General features: G+C 53.4%; 6 protein-coding genes across 6 annotated transcripts; 4 read left to right on the forward strand and 2 right to left on the reverse strand.

Annotated features, from left to right (window-relative positions):
• Nucleotides 1-508: 508 nt before the first annotated feature.
• Nucleotides 509-7,887, reverse strand: PENARI_c013G06665 (uncharacterized protein; the record flags this gene model as incomplete). Its single annotated transcript, XM_022633245.1, has 2 exons — nucleotides 509-7,441; nucleotides 7,489-7,887. The coding sequence occupies 2 exons, from the start codon at nucleotides 7,885-7,887 to the stop codon at nucleotides 509-511; spliced, it is 7,332 nt and encodes a 2,443-aa protein (XP_022487040.1).
• A 1,186-nt stretch (nucleotides 7,888-9,073) lies between these two features.
• On the forward strand, nucleotides 9,074-9,977 carry PENARI_c013G12530 (sulfotransferase family protein; the record flags this gene model as incomplete). Its single annotated transcript, XM_022633386.1, has 2 exons — nucleotides 9,074-9,185; nucleotides 9,262-9,977. 2 exons carry the CDS (start codon nucleotides 9,074-9,076, stop codon nucleotides 9,975-9,977), a joined length of 828 nt encoding a protein of 275 aa, XP_022487034.1.
• A 925-nt stretch (nucleotides 9,978-10,902) lies between these two features.
• PENARI_c013G05439 (uncharacterized protein) lies at nucleotides 10,903-12,383 on the forward strand (the record flags this gene model as incomplete). The annotated part of the gene is made up of 4 exons (XM_022633218.1): nucleotides 10,903-10,977; nucleotides 11,047-11,058; nucleotides 12,230-12,244; nucleotides 12,297-12,383. 4 exons carry the CDS (start codon nucleotides 10,903-10,905, stop codon nucleotides 12,381-12,383), a joined length of 189 nt encoding a protein of 62 aa, XP_022486761.1.
• A 696-nt stretch (nucleotides 12,384-13,079) lies between these two features.
• PENARI_c013G05792 (3-deoxy-7-phosphoheptulonate synthase) lies at nucleotides 13,080-14,260 on the reverse strand (the record flags this gene model as incomplete). Its single annotated transcript, XM_022633225.1, has 2 exons — nucleotides 13,080-13,351; nucleotides 13,399-14,260. 2 exons carry the CDS (start codon nucleotides 14,258-14,260, stop codon nucleotides 13,080-13,082), a joined length of 1,134 nt encoding a protein of 377 aa, XP_022486930.1.
• Nucleotides 14,261-15,769: 1,509 nt separating this feature from the next.
• Nucleotides 15,770-22,864, forward strand: PENARI_c013G10785 (uncharacterized protein; the record flags this gene model as incomplete). The annotated part of the gene is made up of 2 exons (XM_022633345.1): nucleotides 15,770-16,306; nucleotides 16,358-22,864. 2 exons carry the CDS (start codon nucleotides 15,770-15,772, stop codon nucleotides 22,862-22,864), a joined length of 7,044 nt encoding a protein of 2,347 aa, XP_022486883.1.
• Nucleotides 22,865-23,236: 372 nt separating this feature from the next.
• On the forward strand, nucleotides 23,237-24,385 carry PENARI_c013G03622 (uncharacterized protein; the record flags this gene model as incomplete). The annotated part of the gene is made up of 1 exon (XM_022633174.1): nucleotides 23,237-24,385. One exon carries the CDS (start codon nucleotides 23,237-23,239, stop codon nucleotides 24,383-24,385), a length of 1,149 nt encoding a protein of 382 aa, XP_022486895.1.
• Between the last annotated feature and the right edge of the window lie 146 nt (nucleotides 24,386-24,531).

A 24,531-nucleotide genomic window follows, 5' to 3' on the forward strand; every position in this document is an offset into this window, starting at 1 on the left:
GCGAAGTAGTTCTTACAACAGCGGCCATAAGCGTGTACTATATGCACACACCGACGAAGTATTGAACAGTAGCCCATAAGTCCATTCACACTTTCGCCTTTGTATAATCTAGATGGTTAACCCGAGGCACTCAAAGATGGGCAAAAGGGATGCAGAGAAGGAGGCCAAAGTAGAGTGAAAATAATACATAAAACGGTATAGTCACTTCAGGGCTTCGTGTAGAGACTGTCCAATACTTCATGGCACCGTATGCACATTCATGACCCCTGTTGTATGTCAATCTACCGCACTCGGAAAGCTGCCGTCCTCGGTGGTTTACTAACCTGATCCATAAGTGTGCGGGGAAATATGTGTACATTCAGTGGCATGAAGAACAATTCCAGAAGAGCGCATGCTGCATTTCTCATCAAGGTCACATTGGAGTATACAATCAATCGTGCAGTTCATTCTCAAGCTCATAATATATACAGATAAAACCGATATTAAACATTTTATAGAAACAAAGAGATCAGTTAATCTTCACCGACGCCAACAGGTTGATCTTCTGATCGATCGGAGCACCACTTCCACTTTGCGCACTTATGGGGCGGTCCGGGCTAGTTGGGCTGGTCGGGCTAGTTGGCAATGTTGGGGTAGTCGGAGTAACTGGGCTGCTCGGGGGAGAGAGGTGCGAGTTGATACCGTTCACCATAGCCTTAACAACGCCACTGAGACCACGGCCACTGCTCTTGCGAGGAGGATCGGCAGGCACAGGAATAATCTTGCGGCCCGGCTCGGGAAGAGGAATTTGAGGCTTTTGCAGACGCATCTGTTGTGTAGCCAGCGGGCCCTCGACGTTGCTGGCGATCAGTGCCAGCTTGGTGCCGAGTTTCTTCAGCATGCCCTCAGCAAACTCGCGCGACATGGCATGGCTCGAAAAGATCATCTCGATGCGGATCTTATCGCCAGCCGGCGTGGCCAGGATGGACATGTCACAGGCGTCTGGCGAGGGACAGACGAAGCCAGGAGCACACTTGAGGATACCCTCAAAGTTCACCGGCTGGCCCGGGGCGGCTTCCTCGCCTCCGAAGTCCTGGTACTGGAAGACGGTGCTGAAGCGGGTTGCTGTAGACCAATTGGTGCACTTGTTGATGATCTGCTGGAAGCCCATGCTCTCATGTGGGATTGTGTCGGTCTGCTGCTGCTGGATGGTGCGCAGCAGGTCAAGGACAGTGGTCATCTCTGTCATGTTGGCTCGCACTGGCACGATGTTCAGACATGGGCCCATGATGGACTCCACACCGTCGAGTGACAGGTTACGTCCAGATACCATGTGTCCGTAAACAACATCCGGTGTTGCCGCCATATCGGCGAGCGCAAGGGCCCACGCCGCCTTGACGACTGTGGCGGATGTGATGCCGTGGTTCTTGAATGCCACTAAAGGCACCATATCCGCAAGCATCGTGTTGAGCACGTTAGTTGTAGATGATGTGCTGTGCGAGACGACCGAGGTCATGTTCGCCCCAGCGAGCATTTCCTTGTAGAAGGCCTCGGCGTTCTCACTGCTGTAGAGCTGCATGCGCACGAAGTCGCCGAATTGGGTTCTCTCAGGCAATTCCTCACGGCGGTAAGCAGTACGCAGATCCTGCATCAGATGCGGCATGGAACCACCATCGTACTGAGCGTGCGAAATGCGCATGATCAGTCGGTGCTTAGTGGCGCCGTTCTTGACAAGCATGAACCGCACGATAACCTCGCCCAGATGAGGCGGCCGGGCGAGATCATCGCGGATGAGCGACTCGGTTGGGTCTTGCTCATCCTGGTAGTGCAGACTGTACTCGGGGGTGACTGAGCGGAGCACGACCTGGATCAGCGCCGAGCCAGTCGACACGAATACAGTGCGGAGGATGTCATGGCGGGCGATGAGCTTCTCACAGGCGGTCTGCAATCGGTGGAGGTCAATAGGACCATCGAAATCAAAGATCAAGTAGTTGCTCCAGCCGCGGGTCTGGTTGAGACCCCCTTTGATGGCGAGCGACTGGAAGTCAGTGGCCTCCAGGGCATCCTGGACCTGGAACGCAGGCACGCCGACCTGGGGCAGAATGATGTCATCAAGGAGCCTATCCTTGGAGATTGACTTGAGGGTAGAGAAGGGTTCGAAGGTCTGGGGTAGCTGTTGCTGCGACAGAGACTCAGCGAGGGTGCTCATGGCTTCAAGCGTTGGGTGCTGGAATATGGTGGCCGTGGACAGGGGAATGCCTCGAGTACGCGACGCTGAGGCCAATCGCATGGCAGTGATAGAATCACCACCCAGTCGAATGAAGTTGTCATTCAAGCTGATCTGCGCAGCAGGCATCTTCAGGACCTCTGCCCACATTTGCTGCATAGTAAGCTGCATCTCAGTAGTGGCCGGACGAGTATCTTCAGTGGCGCCAGAGTACTCAGCCATCTGGCGATGCGTAAATCCACTTCCAATTTTGACCAAGGTCTTACGATCTGCTTTGCCGGAGGGCATCTTGGGAATATGATACACCGGAAGATAGGCACTGGGGATCATGTGCATGGGAAGGAAGTCTGACAGTCGATCCTCGAGGCCAGAAAGGGAAGCCAAGTGTCGCTCATTCAGCGCAGGAATGATAGTCTCGGGCTGGTCGAGCATGAAGATCGAATTTGGCTTCCGGCGGGCCTCTTCAGGAGGCACCGGGATGAATGCAACCAGTCGGGGCTGGTCAGAGGCGTCCTTGGGGCAAACAATGTCGACGACGGCATCGGGCTTGTTGGGCAAGCTCTGCTTGATGCGATATTCAATCTCTCCCAGTTCGACACGTTGACCGCGCAGCTTGACTTGGGTGTCCTTCCGGCGCTGGAAGTCGAGGGATCCATCGGCATTGTAACGGACCAAATCACCGGTCTTGTAGACAATAGGAGATCTCATCTCGCCGCCAAGGTCCATCCACAACGGGTTCTCGACAAATGCAGCCTGTGTCTTGGCTGGCTCGTCCAGATACCCGCGGCCGACGTTCCAGCCCTCGAGAACCAGCTCTCCGACACTGCCAACAGGCACCAGTCGGTGGTGGTTGGTGGGCATAACAACCCACGCAACACCCGAGCACGGGTGTCCAACGTTACGTGGGCTGGTGCTGAGCGTCACGTCAATGTTGGAAGTGGAAGCAACACAGCATTCCGACGGTCCGTATCCGTTGACCAGTCGCACACGGTGACCCCATGTTTCGATGTGAGACTGAGACATGGCTTCTCCAGCTAGAACCAGGGCTTTGATTGACGGCACATCGTCAGGGCTGAGGAGGTTGACAAAGGATGGCGTGAGCGCCGCCCAGTTAGCTCTTGTGTTGCGGACTGCCTCGGCCACATCCCGCTTTCGCTGCTCCTCAGATGCCATACAGATACAACCACCGATGATCAGTATGGTGATTGTCTCGACGATACTCGCGTCGAAGGTCCAGGAGGCGAATTGCAGGGCTCGGGTGTTACTATCCATCAACATCGCCGGAGCATGCGTCACCGAACCAATGGCAAAGTGGCCGTGTTGGATGATGGTACCCTTAGGCTCACCAGTGCTTCCAGATGTGAAAATGACATACGCAGCATTCTCCGGCTTCACGTCTACCGGAGGCAGATCCGGAAGAGATGCCTCGGGAGTCTCAGCATCCAGGACAACGACGTTGAGATCCTCGCCCATGCTGCGGCAGAGATCGTACTGCTGGGGAGAACAAACGACAGTCTTCGCCTTGAGTTTTCTGATCATCAGCTGAATCCGATTGGCAGGCTGAGATGGATCAAGATTGAGGAAGGCACCTCCAGCACGCAAGACACCCAGCATGGCGGGCAAGGCCCAGCGACTCTTCTCAAAGCAGCATGGGACAAAGGTTTCCGGCTGGATGTCCAATTGGCGAAGGCATCGTGTGAGACGAGCAGCATGTTTGTCCAGTTCAGAATAAGTGAAAGAGCCGTCCCAGGAGCATACCGCCTCGCGGTCTGGGCGCTCGGCGATGCGTTCCCCGATCATCTGGTGAATTGTCTTGTGGATAGGCTTCGGAATGTGCTTGTTCCACTCGCGGATGCTCTTCTGGTCCTGGGCACTGATAAAGACCAACTCATTCAGCTTCTTATCCGCGGAGGCGGAACACATCTGTTGAACAAGGTTCTCCAGCTGACCAAGGATACGCTGCACAAGGTCCTTGGAGACCAGACTGGAATCATAGTGGGCGGCAAAAGCGGCCCCATTGGACTTGAGACTGCATTCCAGAGACAAGGCGTAGGTACCAAAGTTTGCATCGACACCGGAGACGGCTCGCAAGTCAATCTCGTCCGTTGGGACGTACTTTTCCTTGAAGGGCTGTATCACCAAGAGGGTCTGGAAGTCACAGGCCTGGGTGGCAGCTGCGCTCACACGGCTGATGTTTTGCAAACCAGCTTGTTCAAACGAGATCATCTTCGTAGACTGGGCCTGTACCTCCCCGATGAAATCGCGGATCGTCAAAGTATCGTTATCAGGGAACTTGACGCGCAGGGGGACTGCGGCGATACCGGGTCCAAAGAGTTGGTCTGCATTGGCAATGGGAGCGTTACGACCGGAGACAATGGAGCCAAACACCACGTCGTCTGATTCTGAATGAGAGCCGATGAGAACTCCCCATGCGGCGCGGATCATAGAGGCGATAGTGATGCCGGCCAGCTCGTCGGTCCGAGTAATGGTCATTTCATGCCTCTCAGAGGCGTCTGCCACTGGTTGCTTGGATGTGGAAACGGCCGAAGGGAACTCGTTCCGGGAGGCACCCGCCAGGTACTCTTGCCAGAACTGCCTAGTAGCGCTGGCATCAGTGCTAACCACATGGCTCATGAATTCCTTGAATGTGCTATCACGTTTCATAGACTGGCCCTTGTATGCCTTGTCCAAACGGTCGAAGGTCAGGTCCAGAGTCCAGGCATCGTAGACGGCATGGTGGACGGTCCAGACAAACGTCCATCCTTCTCCGTGAGGAACAAGGCCATACCGGGTCAGGAGCTCGCCTGCTCTCATGGGGCGCTGCTTGTCCATTTTCATGTAACCTTCAAGGCTATCAGCGGTGCGCCATTCGATGTCTCCCTTGATAACGGCTTGGTGCGAGCCAGCCTGTTCAGGGTAGACGATGCACGTCCGAAGTATAGGATGAGCGGTCACAACCTCCTGGAAGGCGCGCTTGAATTGATTCACATCGACAGCAGGGCTCAGAGCGAGCGTGTGATGGGCGACGTAGGCGCCATCTCGGCTATCCGAGAGGGCCATCAGACCCTCCTGCATTGCGGTACATGGGTACAAGTCTTCAATCTCCAATGGAGTGACCTGGCACTGCGCGGCGGCCTCCTTCACCAGACCATCAACATTCTCGCCGACAAGGGAGAATGGGACGTCGTCAAAGGCCTGGTAATCCAGCTGCGACACGCCTTCGGCCATCTCATCCAGAACAGGGTGGGTAAAGATCTCTGCCACGCTGAGCTTGATGCTTGCGTTCCGGGCCAAGTTGACCAGCTTCATGGCATCGATGGAGTTTCCTCCAAGCTGAAGGAAGCTGTCGTCGGCAGAGATGGCTCCTTCTTTCAAGTCTAACGCCTCCGCCCACATGCTGCGCAACATCTTGCCGGTGCTTGTCGCGGGCTCCTTGTGGTCCTTCTTCGCCGCCCCGGTTAACTCAGCTACAGTAAGCGTGCAGGCAAAGTCACCGATTGCCTTGCGGTTTGTTTTTCCGGACGCGGTTAAGGGCATGTGGTTCAGCTTAACAACAGTGGATGGGACCATGTACCCGGGGACAGAGGCGGCCAACTTGCTCTTCCAGCCAGTCAGCTGAGATTCAAGCTGTCCGGCGACATCCTCGTCGACAGGGTAAAAGTTGTCGCCGAACGCTTTTTTCATGGCGACGAATGCGGCCAGCATGGGTCGATCGGGCTGGTCAACGGGCTTTGCCAGACCGACTGCGACCTCGGTGCCTCGAGGGAATACCTGTCGCAGGTGGAACTCGACCTCTTCCAGCTCGATTCGCTGACCTCTCAGTTTGACCTGCATGTCCTTTCTGCCGACAAGGTTGATGCGGCCATCGGTTCCATATCTAACCAAATCTCCGGTTTTGTATGCACGCGATGGCACGCTGCCGCGCATCTTCTCCATCCAAGGTGTGCCGGAGATGAAGACGTCAGCCGTCTTCTCAGGCTGGTGTATATATTCGCGACCGAGAATTGGGCCCTCGATGACTAACTCACCGGTTGCTCCCAGAGGGGCGAGTCTATCATGGTTCATAGGGTCCACGACCCAGGTTATGCAACCAGTACCAGTTCCAATAGTTGATCGCTCAACTTGGCCCGACAAGTCTCCGGTCACGCAAACCGAAGCCTCGGAGGCACCGTACATGTTCATCATCGTCACCCGACTGCGCCAGGTGTCTAGGCTGTCTTGTTGGACGGGCTCTCCGGCCAGTAGGAGGGTCCGGAGCTGTGGGATGTCTTCGGGTTTGATGGATCGAAGGAAGGACGGGGTCAAGCATGCCCAATTTGCGTTCAAGTCGCGCATGACGCCTGCGGTGCGTCCCAGTCGATCCTCCTTAGAGGGGACACAGACGCAGCCGCCTTCCACCAAGGGAGTAAACAGCTCAAATGTGTTGACGATGAACGTATATGAGGCAAATTGGAAGGTGCGGGTTTCGCTGTCGATATTCATCTTAGCAGCGTGTCGTCTGGCACTGGAACACATAGCGCGGTGCTCGTGCACGACACCCTTGGGCTTGCCCGTGCTGCCGGAGGTGAAGATGGCAAAAGCGGCATCGTGGGGGGAGGCACGACGAGGAAGAGAGGAGGAGGTAGGAAGGCGGAGGATGAAATCGGCGTCGATAGAGATGACGTTCGAAGTCATGCCGGAGAGCATGTCGCGGTAAGCTGGAGCTCCCATCGCGATCTGCGCATCTACTTCGCTTATGATCGTCTGCAATCGATCTACTGGCTGAGCCGGGTCAATACACACAAAGGCACCGCCAGCCTTCAAGACACCCAGCATGGATACTACGGCCCATAGAGACTTATCGAAACAGACAGGCACAAAGACTTCAGGGCCAACATCTTGGGAGATCAAAAAGTTGCCCAGTCGGTCAGTGTAGTCTACCAGTTGCGCGTACGATACGGAGCCATCCCAGCACTCCAATGCTGTGAATTCGGGACGAGTCCGCGCTCGTTGGTCGATGATTTCGTGCATACACTCCTCGATCACTTCGGGGACGTTTGCGTTCCACTCTTCGAGCTGGGCCCATGACGCAGAACCAAAAAGATCTACTGCGCCAATCGTGGTTTGAGGTGAATCGATAATTATACTGGCCACATGAGCCACGCCTTCAGCCGCAGCGGTGGCGACGTTCTCGCCAATGGTATGGGAAGCGTAGGCTAAGGAGGGGGTATCGGAAATTAAGAGGGCAAGAGAGCACTGCAAGAATTAGCAACCAGAAACTCATCCTAAAGCTAGAGACATACCGATGTGTTCTCCAGATAATCAAGGGAAGGACTCGCGCTCTTCCACACAAGAGTGTTAAAGGTATTTGATGCGATCCATTCTGAAAAAGACGAGCTATTTGACTCGCCTGAAGCGTGTGAAACCTGCAACGTTTCCAGCGCAGCAGAAGAAGGGATGTCGCCATGACAGACTGCGAATCGCGATACAGAGTCGGTGTCATCGACTCTTCCAAACGCAATCGTATCGCTGCCCACATAGTATCGCAGGACGACCGCCCACGCGCGCAGGAGCACCTCGCTGACGATCGGGCTGGAATCGGACAGGCTCAGTCGGATGGATTTGAACCTCCGCTCCTGGAGGTTCTCTGTGGGAAACAAGCATGGCGCGATGTCCAACGAACCCGACACAGCTTGCAGCATGGCGATGAAGGGAAATTAACGAAATCAGGCGAGATATCGGCTAGAATTTCAAAAGATTATAGTATATGACGAACGAGGGGCAAGCTGGGGGCTGTGTGAGGGACTGCGACACTTGTGAGAAGCAAGTCTGACAGTTTAATCATCAACACAATCTCCGATACACTGACTGCTTTTGCGTCGGATCTGCAAAGTTTTTTTTCTCAATCTATCCCACGGCTCGGTTACAAATTCAAGACTTCCTCCGATCTGACCCATCATGAACCTAGGATCAACCCTCAAGGGGGAGACTAGTTGAGATAGCTTGAAAGGGGGTTGATCCACCGTGGAGAGTACATGTACCTGAATGATGTGGATGCGGCTGAAGCGTGTACTGTACTGTAGATGGAAAGAAGTGGAGCTAGGTATGAGATGCGTATCAAGGTGTATCCGAAGTAATCCCATGGAACGGGCCCACGGGTACTGCCGTACATACGACGCCATTACCGCGTATTGAGATCTTCTTCGTGATGTCTTGGCATTCGTGATACAGACTGAGATCGATGCGATCATGTGGGTCGATTCCCAGGTTCCCATTGGCTGGAACATTCTTTCAACATGTTTTTGGTTTTGTTTTTTCCTGCCACTGTGCGACGCTCCGAATTCTTATTTGGACTACCATATCAACTTGGGTGGCATTGACAAATACAGTACTTATATCATAATCTGAAGCTGTATACCTGTCCAACTATCCTATATACCCTTGTTGCTCTCGAAGAGTCGAACCTCAAGCTGGATGGGCTCTTTCAGTCAGATGAGAACATTCACCGATGGTGCGAGTTTCCCAATAAGGCAATCGCAAGGAACATCACTAAGCAGTGGACCTCAAACCCAGCTTCTCGGCCTAAAACTATCCACCAGCACGAACTCATTGTATTCCCTGTATTCCCTGTATTCCCAGATTTTCACTGTCCTCCCACTCCACCCCCATGCTTTTCCACCCATGACACTACTTGTACATCCAGTACAGAGTATTATCAATTGGTAATCCGGCAATGCCTCCAATAAATTCCGGGAGATGCCAAGGCAACTGTGATACTGGACCCAACATAGGAGATTAGCAGCCTGAAGTCGATGATCATAGAAAATTCATAAGTAGTAGAGATTTCGCGTCACATTAAACTTGATATCTGTCAATCGCATTAGCACTATGCAGGACACCGAAAGTGTGCTCGTACAAAGCAATATTGACCGGCGCACATGCGGCCGTGTCAAGCCTATGCAGGTTCTAGTCCTGGGATTGTGCCGCACTGGTACCCTATGTAAGTATCTACACTTAGCAAGGTCTGGGATTAAATCCTTCATCCCGCTTCGCCGAACGCCACTGACAACTTTCAGCAACATGGCTCGCCCTCCAGGAATTAGGTTACGACACGTACCACATGACGTCCATCATGCAGAACCCTAAGGACGCCGAGATGTGGACGGAGGCCTTCCAAGCCAAGTACCACGGAGGAAAGCCATATGAACGCAAGGATTGGGACCAATTGCTCGGCCACGTTGAGGCCATCACCGACTTCCCCGGTGCCATCTTCGTCGAGGAGCTGACCCAGGCCTACCCGGATGCAAAGGTTGTGCTAACTCTGCGCGACCCCGACGACTGGGTGCGCTCCATGCAAAAGACTATTATGACCCAGACCTACAGCCCAATTGCCACGCTGATAGGCTGGATTGACTGGGGGGCCTTTGGCGTAGGCAACCATATGTGTCGCGTCGGCTTCAACGGACTGTTCCGTGGTGATTTCGAGCGCAACGGCCGCCAGGCCTTTGTTGAGCACTACGACCTTGTGCGCCGAGTGGTCCCGGCTGACAACCTTCTCGAATGGAACCCCAAGGAAGGATGGGAGCCGCTGTGTCAGTTCCTAGGCAAGCCGATACCCGAGACTTCCTTCCCTCGGGCCAATGACGCCGCCGTCTTCAGAGACAAGTCGGCGACTGTCGTGCGTGCCGCTTTCCTTCGGTTGGGAAAGAAGATTGCAGTGTATGGACTGGGCATTACCGCCGCCTACTTCGCAGCCCGATATGGTCATCGTGAGCTTCTACGGAGGTCTTGATTTGAGACGATATACTGGGCATGGGCACAAATAAATTCTGTGTAAAATAAATAGTACATGTATCTTTAATCCGATAACTTAATGTTATTATTTGATCTTCAAGGTACATGTAGTTCGGCAACATGGTTCGGCATTGTAGTCAAAACAAAAACAAGGGTTAATAACCATAATAAATTGGTAGATTTAAAAATAAAAACAATAATAATCTAAAACAGTGGGTCTCCATGTCGATCTGTGAACTTTGTGGACTAGGGGTACTCTTCGTATGGTAAAGAAAAGGTACGCAACGTCATGGCTTCCATGCGGATACCAATATTTCCCGAGGACCCACAGAACACCTGGTCCTTCATGGTATGTAAACCTGTATTGCTCCTTCGATCCACTATTTCTCCACATGTTGAATATTCTATCAATGTGGGTGTTCCAGTGGTTCAATGCTGGGGAATTGAGTCCATGGTTCTACTGCACGGCTGGTTTCACTGAGACAACTGGAAACACAGGACGTTGCTTTCATATATCCTTATAGTTCACGCAGTGGTGGCTGAAAGGCGGCTTGAGCGCCGAGTGGATCCCATTAGATCATCCCCCCAAAACTTGGAAACGATCGACCCTGATCTATATCCACACCCTCCCCTGTCTGAGATCCACCCGAGACCGCACTCTATCTGGTTGCTTTCCCGATCCCCTGATCGTCGGGAGCTGTGCGATGGAGCACTGAAAATCTCTGACCTTCTGTCTTGCCCAGTTTCCTTACTCCTTTCTCTTTCCTTAGTTCTCCAGTCTCTCTTTCACTCTCTCACTTTTCGCTATTACCCTTCTGAGACCCTCTTTTCCCCCTAACTCTCATTCATTCTTTTTTCTCTTCCCCACTTTTATCCTCTTGATTTTGCCTTTCGTTCCCCGATCCTCCGAATCCCACCTCATTATGCGGTTTATCTGGATCACTGCGGCTCTCGTCGCCGGCTGTGTCGGAGCTCCTCTGACCTCCCCAATGGATCCCGTATGTTCTTTCTCGCGACGCATACCCCGTTCAAGCGACATTAGCTGATATTTCGTCATTGCTGCATAGAATGGTGATGTGGTAAGGATCTCTTCTTGGCCTCGATATGCTTCCAAGCTAACCCGGCAGGCTGTATGTGAACCCACTCGATCGGATGTGTCCGGGCATGAGTTGCTAACCTGGTGCGATCGACATGTTTAGCCTGTGAGTTGAACTGATCACTTCCATTTCGGGTGTACCACTAACATACTGGACAGGTTGTATGACTCCATTCTCTTGATCTACAGAATATTGACAGAAAGACAATGATTGCTGACCAGCTGCCAGAATGTAAGTTGCTCCATTCCTGATTGGATCAACTGTACTGACCTTCTCCAGAATGTATGACCTTCTGCCACCAAGTTCCTGGATCCATACTGACAAAACAGGGCGTGAGTGTCTCATGAGAACGATAGTGCTCCAGACTTAGATGCTAACCAGGCATTACGATCGGTATCAGACTGTACGTATATCTCTTGGCACTGCGACACCTGATAGGACTCTTGCTAACATTTGACCCCAGGTGGTATGTACATCTCTTATCCAAGTAGTACATGTATCAGCTGAACTCCACTGACATGATGCTTGCCGAACTACCCTTAGACAGTGAGTTCCTTATCCACCTTGCATGTATGTCAGATCTAGCTAACCGAGAGTTAGAACGTAAGTGGCGCTGATCTACGCCGAGACAACTAATCGATCCAGCATAACTAACACGACACATACAGAATGTAAGTGGATCGATTTCTGACTGTATCAGTATTCGGCTAACGGGTTTATAGGTTGTGAGTATCCGATGATCCCGAGGTCTATGGAATGACTGACTACGGAGCATGACTGATCGATAATAGAGCGTGAGTCTTATATTCCAATAGATGGTGGGGTATGCTAACAGTCGCAGTTTGTGAGACTCCCTGTTGAAGACATCAGTAAGATGGTTCCAAACTGACCATGTTACTTGGTTAACTATAGTTGGTAAGTGACCGTTTGCTCTCTGAATTGCATGATTGTGTATATTAACCCTTCACAGAGCGTAAGTGCATGATTGCCTGTTGAATTATGCAGACATTTGCTAAGATGTCTCTTTCGCCAAATATAGCTTGTATGATTGACCCATTTCCCCTCCGCTTGACTCGTTACTAACTTGCAACAGTGCGTAAGATGCCCCGATCTATACTCATCTTGAATCTCAGTTAACTTAACCCACTCCCAGCGGAAGATGAAGATAGTAAGTCCGATTAAACCCCCATTATCAACTGAGTATATGCTGACAAGCCCAGCGTTCCGGCCCTCCGACCGACGGCAACGTGGACCCTGTGAACGATGGCGATGTTACCAACAACATCTCCTTCCTTCGCTTATGCTAGATCGATCGATCGACAGGCACGGTATGTACTGTACTTGAAGATCCAGATCTACATGTACGGATAACGGAACGGCAGCTGACAGATTGATAGACGAGAAGACCGAGACAGAAGTAGGGTCGCGGTTAGATACTGAGACGACGGAGGATGACGGAGGATGGTAGGAGGCTGTGTACAAACAGGGCTGCATTCCATAGTGGCTAACCGCTTACCCGGTCAGAATAATTCACTGTGCTTTTGCAGCCCCCTAAACGCTTTTCCGGTCGATGTAGATCGCTTCCACTGCGTATAAATGTAGTTCAGCTATAAGGAACCTCCTCTCCTTACCACAAGTTGGTTCTGTTTTGCTGGTGCATTTTGTCTACTCTGTTGGTGGTCAACTTTACACCACGCACTGGCAGCTAAATGAGGCCAACACTCAAGGATTGTCGCTAACCATTTGGGCATCCAGTATGGATGTTTGGCAACCCAACTCTGAACTTTCCAAGTCAAAAGAAACTTCTTGACCTGCTGTCTATCTACCTTTTCATCGGAGAATGGATTTTCGCAGGCTATGAGGGCTCAGGTATGAATCTTCTTGAATTGAATATATATTTCACTCATCCGCACAGCAATATTGACACGATTAAATATATTAAGCCGACTAACACGCAGCTGCTAATTAAGTACAATCATCAACTTCAAACACTAACATGACTTTTAGTTCTTGCCATTGGCGGTACGTGCCCGACGGTCGCGCACTGCCTGAGCCAGCGAGCGCATCGACACCTCAGTGGTCTCCCAGTCGATACAGGCATCAGTGATACTGACGCCCTTCTCGCAGCCTTCCAGGCCCTTGGCCGGCTTCTGGTTGCCCTCACGGATGTTGGACTCAACCATGACACCGATGATGCTGTTCTCACCCTGACGCATCTGCTCCTCGATGACCTTGAGCACCTTGGGCTGGTTACGGTGATCCTTTTGAGAGTTACCTGTGATTGTCAGCATGAATTCTGTCAATTGGACACGTAGAACATACCGTGAGAGCAGTCGATCATGACAACCTCACGCTCATTCTTGGAGCGCAGCAGCTCGCAAGTGGCCTGTACAGAGGCGGCATCGAAGTTGGTTCCCTTGGAGCCACCACGCAAGATGACATAGCCGTCCTCGTTACCCTTGGTGGTAGTGGTGGCAATGACGCCTTGTTTCGTGACACTGAGGAAGTTGTGACGGGCACGCATGGACTTGAGCGAGTCAACGGCGGAGCCCACGGTACCATCAGTGGAGTTCTTGAAGCCGACAGGGAACGAGAGACCGGAGGCCAGCTCGCGGTGCAACTGGGACTCGGTGGTGCGCGCGCCCACGGCACCGACACTGATGAGATCCGCGGTGTACTGGGGAGAGATGGTGTCGAGCATCTCACAGGCCACGGGCACACCAGTATTGGTAATGTCTACAAGCAGCTGACGGGCTACCTTGACACCCTTGTTTGTGTCGAACGAGTCGTCAACATCGGGGTCGTTGATCAGACCCTTCCAGCCGACAGTTGTACGGGGCTTCTCCAGGTAGGCCCGCATCACGATGCACAGGTCATCCCGTAGCTCGTCTGACAGCTCACGGAGACGGCCGGCGTATTCGAGAGCAGACTCGGGGTCGTGAATGCTACAGGGGCCGACTAGGACGAGGAGGCGATCGGACTCGCGGCGGATGATCTGACGAGCCTCAATGCGGCTGTTCAGAACTGTGAGGAGACTGTTGGCAGTGTGTCCGATCTCATACTGAACCAGCTCAGGAGGGGCCAGTGGTGTGTATTTTTCGATGCGGACATCTTCGGCGAGCTTCTTACGCAGAAGCTCAATGTCAGAGGTGTCCAGAAGGGGGGTGGCCGAAACGCTAGGCATGTTGCTATGGATGGAAGAAGAACTTGATAACAAAAGGTTGGATACAGAACCTCTGAGCAGGCTGGCGAATCTATAAATGTTTCTCAGGACAACTCCTTAATACTACTTCTACACATGTGCAAATTTATTTATTTCAATTTCTTTCTAGCCTGAGGGATAAAGCTGGACCGGAGCTCTGGATCCAGCCTGCCTTCCCGTGAACGGAGCTTACGATCGAATGAGATCGTTCTTCCCAGAGACACTAGAATCTCTCCTGGCCGATCCCTCGCAATTCTTTCACTTTTCAGCTACACCGTACTAGTGCACGGATATTTGTCTGACATTCGTACATACATGAGCGGGTCATAGCCCTCATAGAGTTCTCTTGCCACCAAACTATAGTGTGCTCCGGCCCAAGGAGTTGGCACATTGTGGATCGATTGGCGATAAGATTGTTTTTTCAGAACTCAGGGCATCAATCAGATGGCATAGAGGGAAATGATAATCGGAGACGTGTACAAGCGCTACGAGTTTTAGGAAAGCGGAGATGGAGTGGAGTTGGCGGAAAGAGATCGATGAATCCGCACGGGTGAGGTTGTGATATAGAGCGCATATATTACATACCGTATAAGATACTGGTACTGTCAAAATACACGTACTGACGGTGATACTCGGTACATCGCCCCACCACCGATGGCGCTAACCATCCTTGGACAATGAGGCTCCACACGGCACAACCTCATCTTCACCTTGACCTCAACCCAGCTCCACTACAGCTGTCTGTGACAACATGGGTATCAACACCCCTGAGTTCCGTGGTTTCTAGTCGCACCGTCGTACCCACTATGCACTGGATTGTTTATCTGAGAATGCAAGGGAGAACTCTGAAATCAATGGTTGCGTTGAATATCAAACATCTACTGTACTTGCTACAGTGCACACGTCAAAGCCGGCTTGCTATATGATCATCGCAGATCCTACCTACCATTTGGGCCAGGTACATTCAGGCACGGGAGCCAGAATTTGTCAGACCCTCGGTTACATCCCGTCTACTGCTCTGTGAATCCACGTCAGGATGGAACCATTACTTTCTACCGACAGACCGGATCGGCACCTGGGCAAAGTTTCGACGCGCTGGCATGACACGAACCCTAGGAGCAGTGATGTACCAAACTAGTACTTTATGTACGCCCTGGTTGGGCCACTGGGGGGGAACTCCAGTTCACTTTCCCAATGCTGCATTTGGACCCGCTTTGCCTCCCAGCTGGTTCAGATTTCAGATTCAGTAGCCAAGTACCCATGCATGTCCACAATAGGAGAGCCCGAAGTCCGGGAGAATCATTAAATCCCCCATGTGAAAAAAAGATCACATAATAGTGGGCCAGTACTTCATCGTATTCTTGCTTCCACAAACCCAACTTCTTCCTTTTCCCAGATTTCATGCGTTCCTTTTTGTTTTTGTCTTTGCTCAGTCTGTCATACCGGACCGCCACTCACTGGTCCTGGATATAGTAATTCTTTGTTTTAAAAATGCCGGCCACAGTCCTCGATGATGCAAGTCGGCTTCGCCAGCTGTGGACGCAGCTGGTGACCGATGTGACTCCGTCACAACTCCCCTCGGGGCTCTTCTCGAAGAACCCGATCCAATCTTCAATCGGGCGGCTCAACGTGCCCATGGACATGGCCGCTGTCCATGCTTGCTGCCAGCAGTGTGGTGTTTCCCCATTGATGGTCGTCCAGGCCGCCTGGACTGCCGTCTTGCGTTCTTATTCCGGAGCGGACAATGTTATGTTTGCGGGCATTGGCATGAACCCACGGTCAGCTAAGCAGCCATGGACAAACACATCTGTCTGCTTGGCCCGTTTGGAGCATGACAGCTCCGTCATCTCCGTTCTCGACACAACGCGCGAGGAAGGCCTGCTACAAGCAGAGTCAATGGTTTCTGTTCCTGAGGCCTTGAGCATCTTTTCCACATTAGATCCGAAGCCGTGCAATTCGGCCATTTGGCTGAAGAACCCCCAGGTTAAGGCCGAGCTGTCCTTGACCGATGCGGTCAATGAAAGGACTGTAAGTAAAGCTTCTGGTTACAAGTCCCGGTTCAGATCTAACAATATGTAGTTCGACTATGTCGTCCAGATCGATCCTTCGTTATCCAAATTGGATCTCGTTTTCTACAAACCCCATGTTTCCCGTGCCCAGGCCGAGTACATCGCCAACACGTTCGCCGACTACCTCCAGATTGTCTGCGAGGACCCATTCCAAACAGCGTCCAATGTGTGCCACCCTAGTGAGCTGGATGCCCTCCAGATTGAGACATGGAACCGTATTCTACCGAGAGGCAGAAATGTCTGCGTCGATCAGTTGATCGAGAAGGCCGCCAAGGAGACTCCTGATGCCCCGGCGCTGGGGTCTTGGGATGGAGAGATGTCATATTCTCAATTTAACCAGGCTGCAAACAAGCTGGCTGTCTACCTTGAGTCCGCCGGCATCAGGCGTGGTGAGCTGGTCCCCATTTGCTTCCAAAAGTCCATGTGGACCATCGTCACCATGATCGCTCTCTGGAAGCTGGGCGCCGCGTGGGTGCCTTTGGACCCCAAGCAGCCCCGACAGCGGTTAGATACCATCATCCAGTCGGTGGAAGCTCGCACAGTGATTGCTTCCTCACCAAACAAAGACCTCGTGCAGGGACTGGCCTCGCAAGTCCTCGTGCTCGATCCCTCCCTTATCCAAAATTCTCCTGAGGTTGCCTTCACTTCCCGCTCACAACCTCGCGATATTTCATTTGTTATGTTTACTTCCGGAAGCACAGGCAAGCCAAAGGGCGTTGTCCACGACCATGCTTCCGTGTCTTCCAGCGCATTGCATCACGCATCCGCTATGAATATCTCTAATAATACTCGCGCCCTCCAATTCGGCGCCTACACATTCATTATCAGTACATTTGAAATCTTTACTACCCTAATTTTTGGTGGATGCCTTTGCATCCCATCGGACCATGACCGACACACCGACATTCGTCCCGCCATTCGCTCCTTGAACGCCAACTGGGCCATCTTCACCCCCAGCTTCGCCCGCTCTATCTATCACGAAGACATTCCTTCTTTGAAAACTCTCATCGTGGCTGGTGAGGCTGTGGCGCAGGATATCATTGATCGCTGGGGACCTGTTGCCCAACTAATTAATATTTATGGCGCCTCCGAATGCAGTGTCGTGATGATTGGCCGCATGTTTGCCGATACGCCGAGGAGTTGCATTGGCAGAGCCACTGGAGGCCTATCATGGCTTGTTGATGCCAATGACCACGACCGTCTCGTGCCCATTGGCTCCGTTGGTGAGCTCGTGATTGAAGGCCCTACCCTGGCCCGTGGCTACCTCGCGGACCCCGAGAAGACAAAGGCCGTGTACATTGAAAACCCGGAATGGGCTCGCCAGAACGGCATCACTCGCCGCTTCTACAAGACCGGTGATCTGGCCCGCTATGACGACCAAGGTCGCGTACACTTGATCGGTCGCAAGGACCTGCAGGTGAAGATCCGTGGTCAGCGTGTCGAGCTGACTGAGATTGAGGCTCACATGCGCGCAATCAACAACACCGTCAAGACTGCGGTTGCCATGATTGCTCCCGCGGGCAAAACAATGCTGGCTGCCTTCATCTCAAGCCAGAGTGGATTCGGCCCCGAGTTCTCTCATGAGTTCTCTTCTGCTCCAGCCGACAAGGCATCAGTGGTTGCCTTGGCTGCTCAAATGAGCGACCAGCTCACCAAGCAATTGCCGTCCTACATGATCCCCTCGGTCTTCCTCCCCTTAGCCTACATGCCCCTGACTGCCTCCGGAAAGACCGACCGCCGTCTCATCGCCTCCTTCGGTGACAGCCTTACCTTGAATGGACTCGCTGCCGCGGCCGGCAATGTCACCACCACCGAGCGCCGCATGCCTAAAACCCCGGCTGAGTTCACCCTTCGGCAAATCTGGTCTGATATCCTTCACTACCCGGTGGAGGATATTGCTGCCACTGACAACTTCTTCCATTTGGGAGGTGACTCAATTGAGTCTATGAACCTCACTCGCCGTTGCCGTGCTAAGGGCTTCCAGCTCCAGGTTGGTGATATCTTGGGAAATCTGGTTCTGAGTGACATGGCCAAGGCCATGGTGCCTGCAACCTCTTCTGAGATCCGTGTGGCCGCTCCATTCGAGCTGCTTGACAAGGACACCAACACAGTTCATGCCAACATTGTCTCTGCTACTGGCATGCCCTCTGGCCTCATCCAGGATGCCTACCCCTGCAGTCCCCTGCAGATTGGTCTTATGGCCCTGTCCAACAAGGTCCCTGGCTCTTACATCGCCCGCCACACTTTGGAGCTTCCCAGCACTGTCAGTGTCGACAAGTTCAAGGAGCATTGGGAGCAAATTGTTGCCAACAACGATGTGCTACGAACCAGAATTGTCGACACAGACGAGTACGGTACTGTTCAGGTTGTCGACCGCGCTCATGTTGAGTGGGTTCACGGCACAGACTTGGAGAGCTACATGGAGTCGGACGAGAAGTCTCACATGGGTATGGGCAATGCCCTCGTTCATCACGGCATCATCACCGGCCCCACAAACACCTTCGTGTTGACCATCCACCACTCCATCTACGATGGAATGTCCTTGGAGATGATGTTCAACGACCTTGTTCAGGCCATTGAGGGTGTCACCCCGCCTGTCCGCACTCAGTTCCGGGACTTCATTCAGCACACGATGCAGAAGAACGCCGACAAGGCCACCGAAGAGTACTGGCGCAAAGAGCTCTCTGAGGGAGATATGACTACCTTCCCAACTCTTCCCTCTGCCACCCACCAGCCGCTGGCCAACGAGTCGCTCATCCACAATCTCCAACTCAGCCGCAAGGGTCCTTCCGACTTCACAACTGCGACACTCATCCGTGCTGCTTGGTCTATGGTGCAGGCCCGGTACTGCGATGCCCCCGAGACCGTCTTCGGCTGCACTCTCAGTGGAAGAAATGCCCCGGTGCCTGGTGTTGAAGATATTGTCGGTGCTGTGATTGCCACGGTTCCCATCAAGGCCCAGATCAACGGAGAGCAGCCCGTCTCCGAATGGCTTCAGCGTGTAAACTCGCAGTCCATCGAGATGACACCTGCTCAGAACTACGGTCTTCAAAACATTGCGCGTGTTGCAGAGGGCGCTGCCGCTGCTTGCAACTTCCAGACCTTGCTTGTCATCCAGCCCGCAACCTCTGTCTCCGAGGATAGCACCATGCGGCCTTTCTCCGCCCCGAAAGCCAACTTCAGCACCGTGGCCCTCACTCTCGAATGCAGCCTCGCCACCGATGGTTCTGTCGAGATTCATGTTCACTTTGACAATGCCGTGCTGTCGCGTACCGAAGTGGTTCGCATTGTCGCCCAGTTTGAGCATGTCTTGCAGCAGCTCGCCTCGTCTCCTGCCGGCAAGTTAGCTGACATCGAGATGATCAGCCCGACTGACAAGGAGGACCTCCTCAAGTGGAACAGCTCGATCCCCGAGACGGTCAACGACTGCATTCACAGTCTTATCTCGCGGAACAACTTCTGTCAGCCCCAAGCTCCTGCTGTCTGTGCTTGGGATGGCGAGCTGACTTACTCGGAACTTGAAACCCTGTCATCCAAGCTTGCTGCCCAACTGATTCAGTCTGGCGTCGGACCCGATGTGTTTGTGCCGCTCTGTTTCGAGAAGTCTATGTGGACCATTGTTGCGATGCTCGGTGTCATGAAGGCAGGTGGTGCATTTGTGGCCATGGATGCCTCCCAACCCACTAGCCGTATGCAGCTGGTGGCCAAGGATGTCAATGCCCATGTCATGTGTCACTCCGAGGAGCAACTCGACCGCTGCCCCGGCTTGGTCGAGAGAGCTATTGCGGTTGGCCCGGGACTGCGTGATCATAATATCCCCCGGACGCCTCCTACTCCCGTCGCTCCCACGCATGCCGCCTATGCTATCTTCACTTCCGGTAGTACCGGTGCTCCCAAGGGCTCCGTTATCGAACACCGTGCCTTCTGTACCGCTGCCCTCGCTCACAAGGAGGGGCTCCAGATGGGTAGCCGTGTCCTACAGTTCGCGTCCTATGCCTTTGACGCCAGCATCCTCGAGATTCTGTCGACCTTGGTGCAGGGTGGCTGTGTGTGTGTGCCCTCTGAGTCTGAGCGCCGTGGAGACATTGCCGAGGCCATGACTCGCATGAACGTCAACTGGGCTGTGTTGACCCCATCCTTTGTCAACACCATCGACCCTAGCACTGTCCCCACCCTGGAGACTCTGGCTCTCGCTGGTGAGGCTATGAGCGCCGCTCACGTTGCCGCATGGACTCCATACGTCCGCCTGGTCAATGGATACGGCCCATCGGAATGCTGTGTCTGCACAACGTCGAATCGGAAGGTCGTTCCTGGTACGCTTCCCAACAACATTGGTACTTCCGTCGGCTCTGCCAACTGGATCACGGACCGTGAGGACCACAACAAGCTCGCTCCCATTGGTGCCATTGGTGAGCTTCTTGTTGAGGGCAATGTCCTGGCTCGTCACTACCTGAACAACCCGGACAAGACGGAAGCTGCCTTCATCCAGCGTCCACCGTGGCTGCCATGGAACCGCTGCGACCGTCTGTACAAGACTGGTGACTTGGTCAGATACGCTGCTGATGGATCCATTCTGTTCATGGGTCGCAAGGACACGCAGGTCAAAATTCGTGGTCAGCGTGTTGAACTTGGTGAGATCGAGTACCACCTCGCCCTCCCAGCCGATGTCTCACAGGCAGTTGCCTCCTACCCCAAGAACGGTCTGTACGCTCACAAGCTGGTTGGTATCCTCGAGCTTGCATCGACCGCAGGCTCCGATCTGAGCCCTGTGCCAAACGATGATTTTGAGAAGTCGGGCTTCGACCTGGCCGCCCTGACTCAACACCTCTCGGAAACGCTACCAGTGCACATGGTTCCCGTCATCTGGATTGCTGTACGCAAGATCCCTAGCTCTTCCTCCACCAAGATCGACCGCAAGGTAGTGGATCAGTGGCTCGCCAAGCTTCCCTCCGACTTTGAGCCCACTCTGGGCATCAAGCGCGAGGGTCCTACCACCTCCAACCTGCGGGCCAACGAGACCAAGGCTCTCGCCATCAGCAAGAAGATCGATAACTTGGTTAACCGGGAGGATACTCCCCTGGAAGGTCGCGACTTTAACATCGCGTCGATGGGTATTGATTCCGTCCAAGCCATTAGCTTGGCCAGTTTCATCAAGCAGCACTACAGCGTTAAGGTGGACGTTGGACGCCTTCTTGACGGTCATATGACCGTCCGTGGATTGTCTACCTTGATTGACGCCGAGCTCTCGGGTGAAGTCCAAAAGGAGCTTCCTGCCTTCGACGCCATGAAGGAGGCTGATGCTCTGTTCAAGGACATTCTTGCCAAAACTTTGCCCCAGAAGACCGTCTTCGTCACTGGTGCAACTGGATTCCTCGGCACACAGATCTTGCGTCAGCTCTGTGACCGCCCCGATGTTGGGCGCGTCATTGCCCACGTTCGCGCCAAGAGCCCATCCGACGCCTTCAACCGAGTTAAGGATGCCGCTGTTCGTGCACAGTGGTGGTCTGACTACTACCTGAGCAAGCTCGAGGTCTGGTCGGGTAACCTTGCCGCGCCACGTTTAGGCCTGGAGCCCAAGCAGTGGGCATCGCTGAGTGGCGACAGCCCTAACGATGGTCTTGTCCACGCCATCATCCACGCTGGTGCGGCTGTCAACTGGAACGCTGGTACTGAGGTCCTCCGAGCTGCCAATGTCGGCTCCACCGCCGAGCTCATCAAGGCGGCTATCAGCTCCCCTGCCCGCCCTCGCATGTCCTACGTATCTGGTGGCTCTCGCTGGCATGTAAACGAGACGGACCAGGAGATTGCCAACGAAATTGCGCATGCCAACGGATACGCCCAGACCAAGTACCTGTCTGAGCTTCTGGTCAAGCAGTTTGCCAAGTCACACCCGAACCAGTTCGGCATTGTGAAGCCCGGCCTGATTCTCGGAACCCCCGAGGAAGGTGTTGCCAACACCGATGACTTTGTCTGGCGGTTGGCATCCGGAGTTGTGGATGCGAGCGCTTTCAGCGATGACTATGGCAACGGGTGGATGTATGTGACTAGCAGCACCCGCGTTGCTGAAGAGTCGCTCAAGCAGGTGTTCTGCCCCGCTGAGTCAATGAAGACTGTGACTTTTATGACTGAGGGTATCACCGAACGCGAGTTCTGGGAGATCTTCCACCGCGAGCTCAAGTACCCCCTGCGCAAGGTGGACCACAACACCTGGCTGGAGATGATGCGTGACTCCATCCAGAAGGAATCCAGCTCACACCCTCTGTGGCCTGTGTCCCAGGTCTTTGACGCACTAGAGGGCCGTCTCGGTGGTGACGTTATGCTGGACCCGAATATGGTGTCGCCATCACAGAAGCAGCACGTCAAGGCCACGGTGCGGCGCAACGTGCAGTTCCTCGTCGAGGCAGGCTTTATTGCCAGCCCTTCGGGCAAGAAGATGAAGTATATGGCCGAAAAGGTGTTCCAGCGGTCTGGAAATGTTTGGGAGAACATGAAGAGGATGACGATCCAAGGGAACTGAACACATTCCCTATTCCTGATGTAACATGTGATACTTGTACTGCGTACTTGCGATGTTATTGTTTGGTACTTTCTCTGTATATATATTTTAGGACATAATATTGTTAATTCAGTTGTTCAAAGGGTAAAATGTGCATGGATTGTAGATGAAGCCGTGTATAAAGTATAAAACATCACGGCACAACACAACCTCAATTAGGAAAATGAACAGTGGGCCTCGTCTAATAAATAGCACAATCCGATTGATCCCCCGTTGTCAGGTCCATGGGTTATAGTTCCACTAAGTCATATATAAAGCCGATCCCCCCTGGGTCGTTCCCTCTTCCTTCCACCCCTCTACCCCAAGTCTACCTATACCCACCAACCACTCAAAATGGACGCCTTCGCCCCTGCCCCGGCCCCTCCTACAGAGCTCGGCCGCTACCGAGTGTTGTCCTCAACAGCTGGCATTCGCGTGTCTCCTCTGCAACTCGGTGCCATGTCCATCGGCTCAGCATGGTCCGCCGCAATGGGCACAATGGACAAGGAGGCCTCTTACAAGCTGCTCGACGCATTCACAGAGGCCGGCGGTAACTTCATTGATACAGCCAACAACTACCAGAACGAAGAGTCCGAGACATGGATCGGCGAGTGGATGGCGGAGCGCGACAATCGTGACCAGCTCGTACTTGCTACCAAGTACACCGGCGAGTATAAGGCATACGCAAAGGGCAAGGGCAAGACTGTCAACCACGCTGGCAATCACAAGCGTAGCCTGCACATGAGCGTCCGCGACTCTCTGGAGAAGCTGCGCACTGACTATATCGACATTCTGTACGTCCACTGGTGGGACTACACAACTTCGGTCGAAGAGATTATGGATAGCCTACACGCTCTCGTGCAGTCCGGCAAGGTTCTTTACCTCGGAATTTGCAACACGCCCGCATGGATTGTCAGTGAGGCAAACACATACGCTCGCCTGACGGGCAAGACCCAGTTTAGCATCTACCAGGGCCGGTGGAACGTGCTAAGCCGCGACTTTGAGCGTGAGATTATCCCCATGGCGCGCCGGTTCGGCATGGCGCTCGCCCCTTGGGACGCCGTCGGTGGCGGCAAGTTCCAGACCAAGGCTGCGCTTGCTGAGCGCGCTGCTAGCGGCGAGGGTCTGCGCAAGATGATGGGCTCCGAGCAGGGCGAGGACCAGGTTCGCATGAGCGAGGCTCTCGCGCAAGTTGCTTCCGAGCACGGCATCGAGTCGGTTACCGCAATTGCGCTGGCTTACGTCCTCTCCAAGACACCCAATGTGTTCCCTCTCATCGGCGGCCGTAAGGTTGAGCACCTGCACGACAACATTAAGGCGCTGAGCATTCGTCTCACTGATGCTCAGATTGCCTTCCTCGAGGCTGTTAAGCCGCTCGATATCGGCTACCCTCAGAACATGCTTGGCGAGGAGCCTGGTGTGTCCGGGCAGACGAGCATGGCCATGGCTCCCTCGGGCCAGTTGGCGTACGTGCGGTACCCCAAGGCGATTGGATATGAGTAAACGAACCTTTGAATGATATGGAGAAGGCGGCAAGGACAGACGGCTCCCCTAAAGTTGACGTTTCGTTTAATATGAAATACTAGTTTATAATATGCAAGACTACACGATGTTTTTTTGAGTTATATCCGGATGAATCAGATGTTACT

This window comes from Penicillium arizonense (assembly GCF_001773325.1).
Source record: "Penicillium arizonense strain CBS 141311 chromosome Unknown PENARI_contig013, whole genome shotgun sequence".
NCBI lineage: Eukaryota > Fungi > Ascomycota > Eurotiomycetes > Eurotiales > Aspergillaceae > Penicillium > Penicillium arizonense.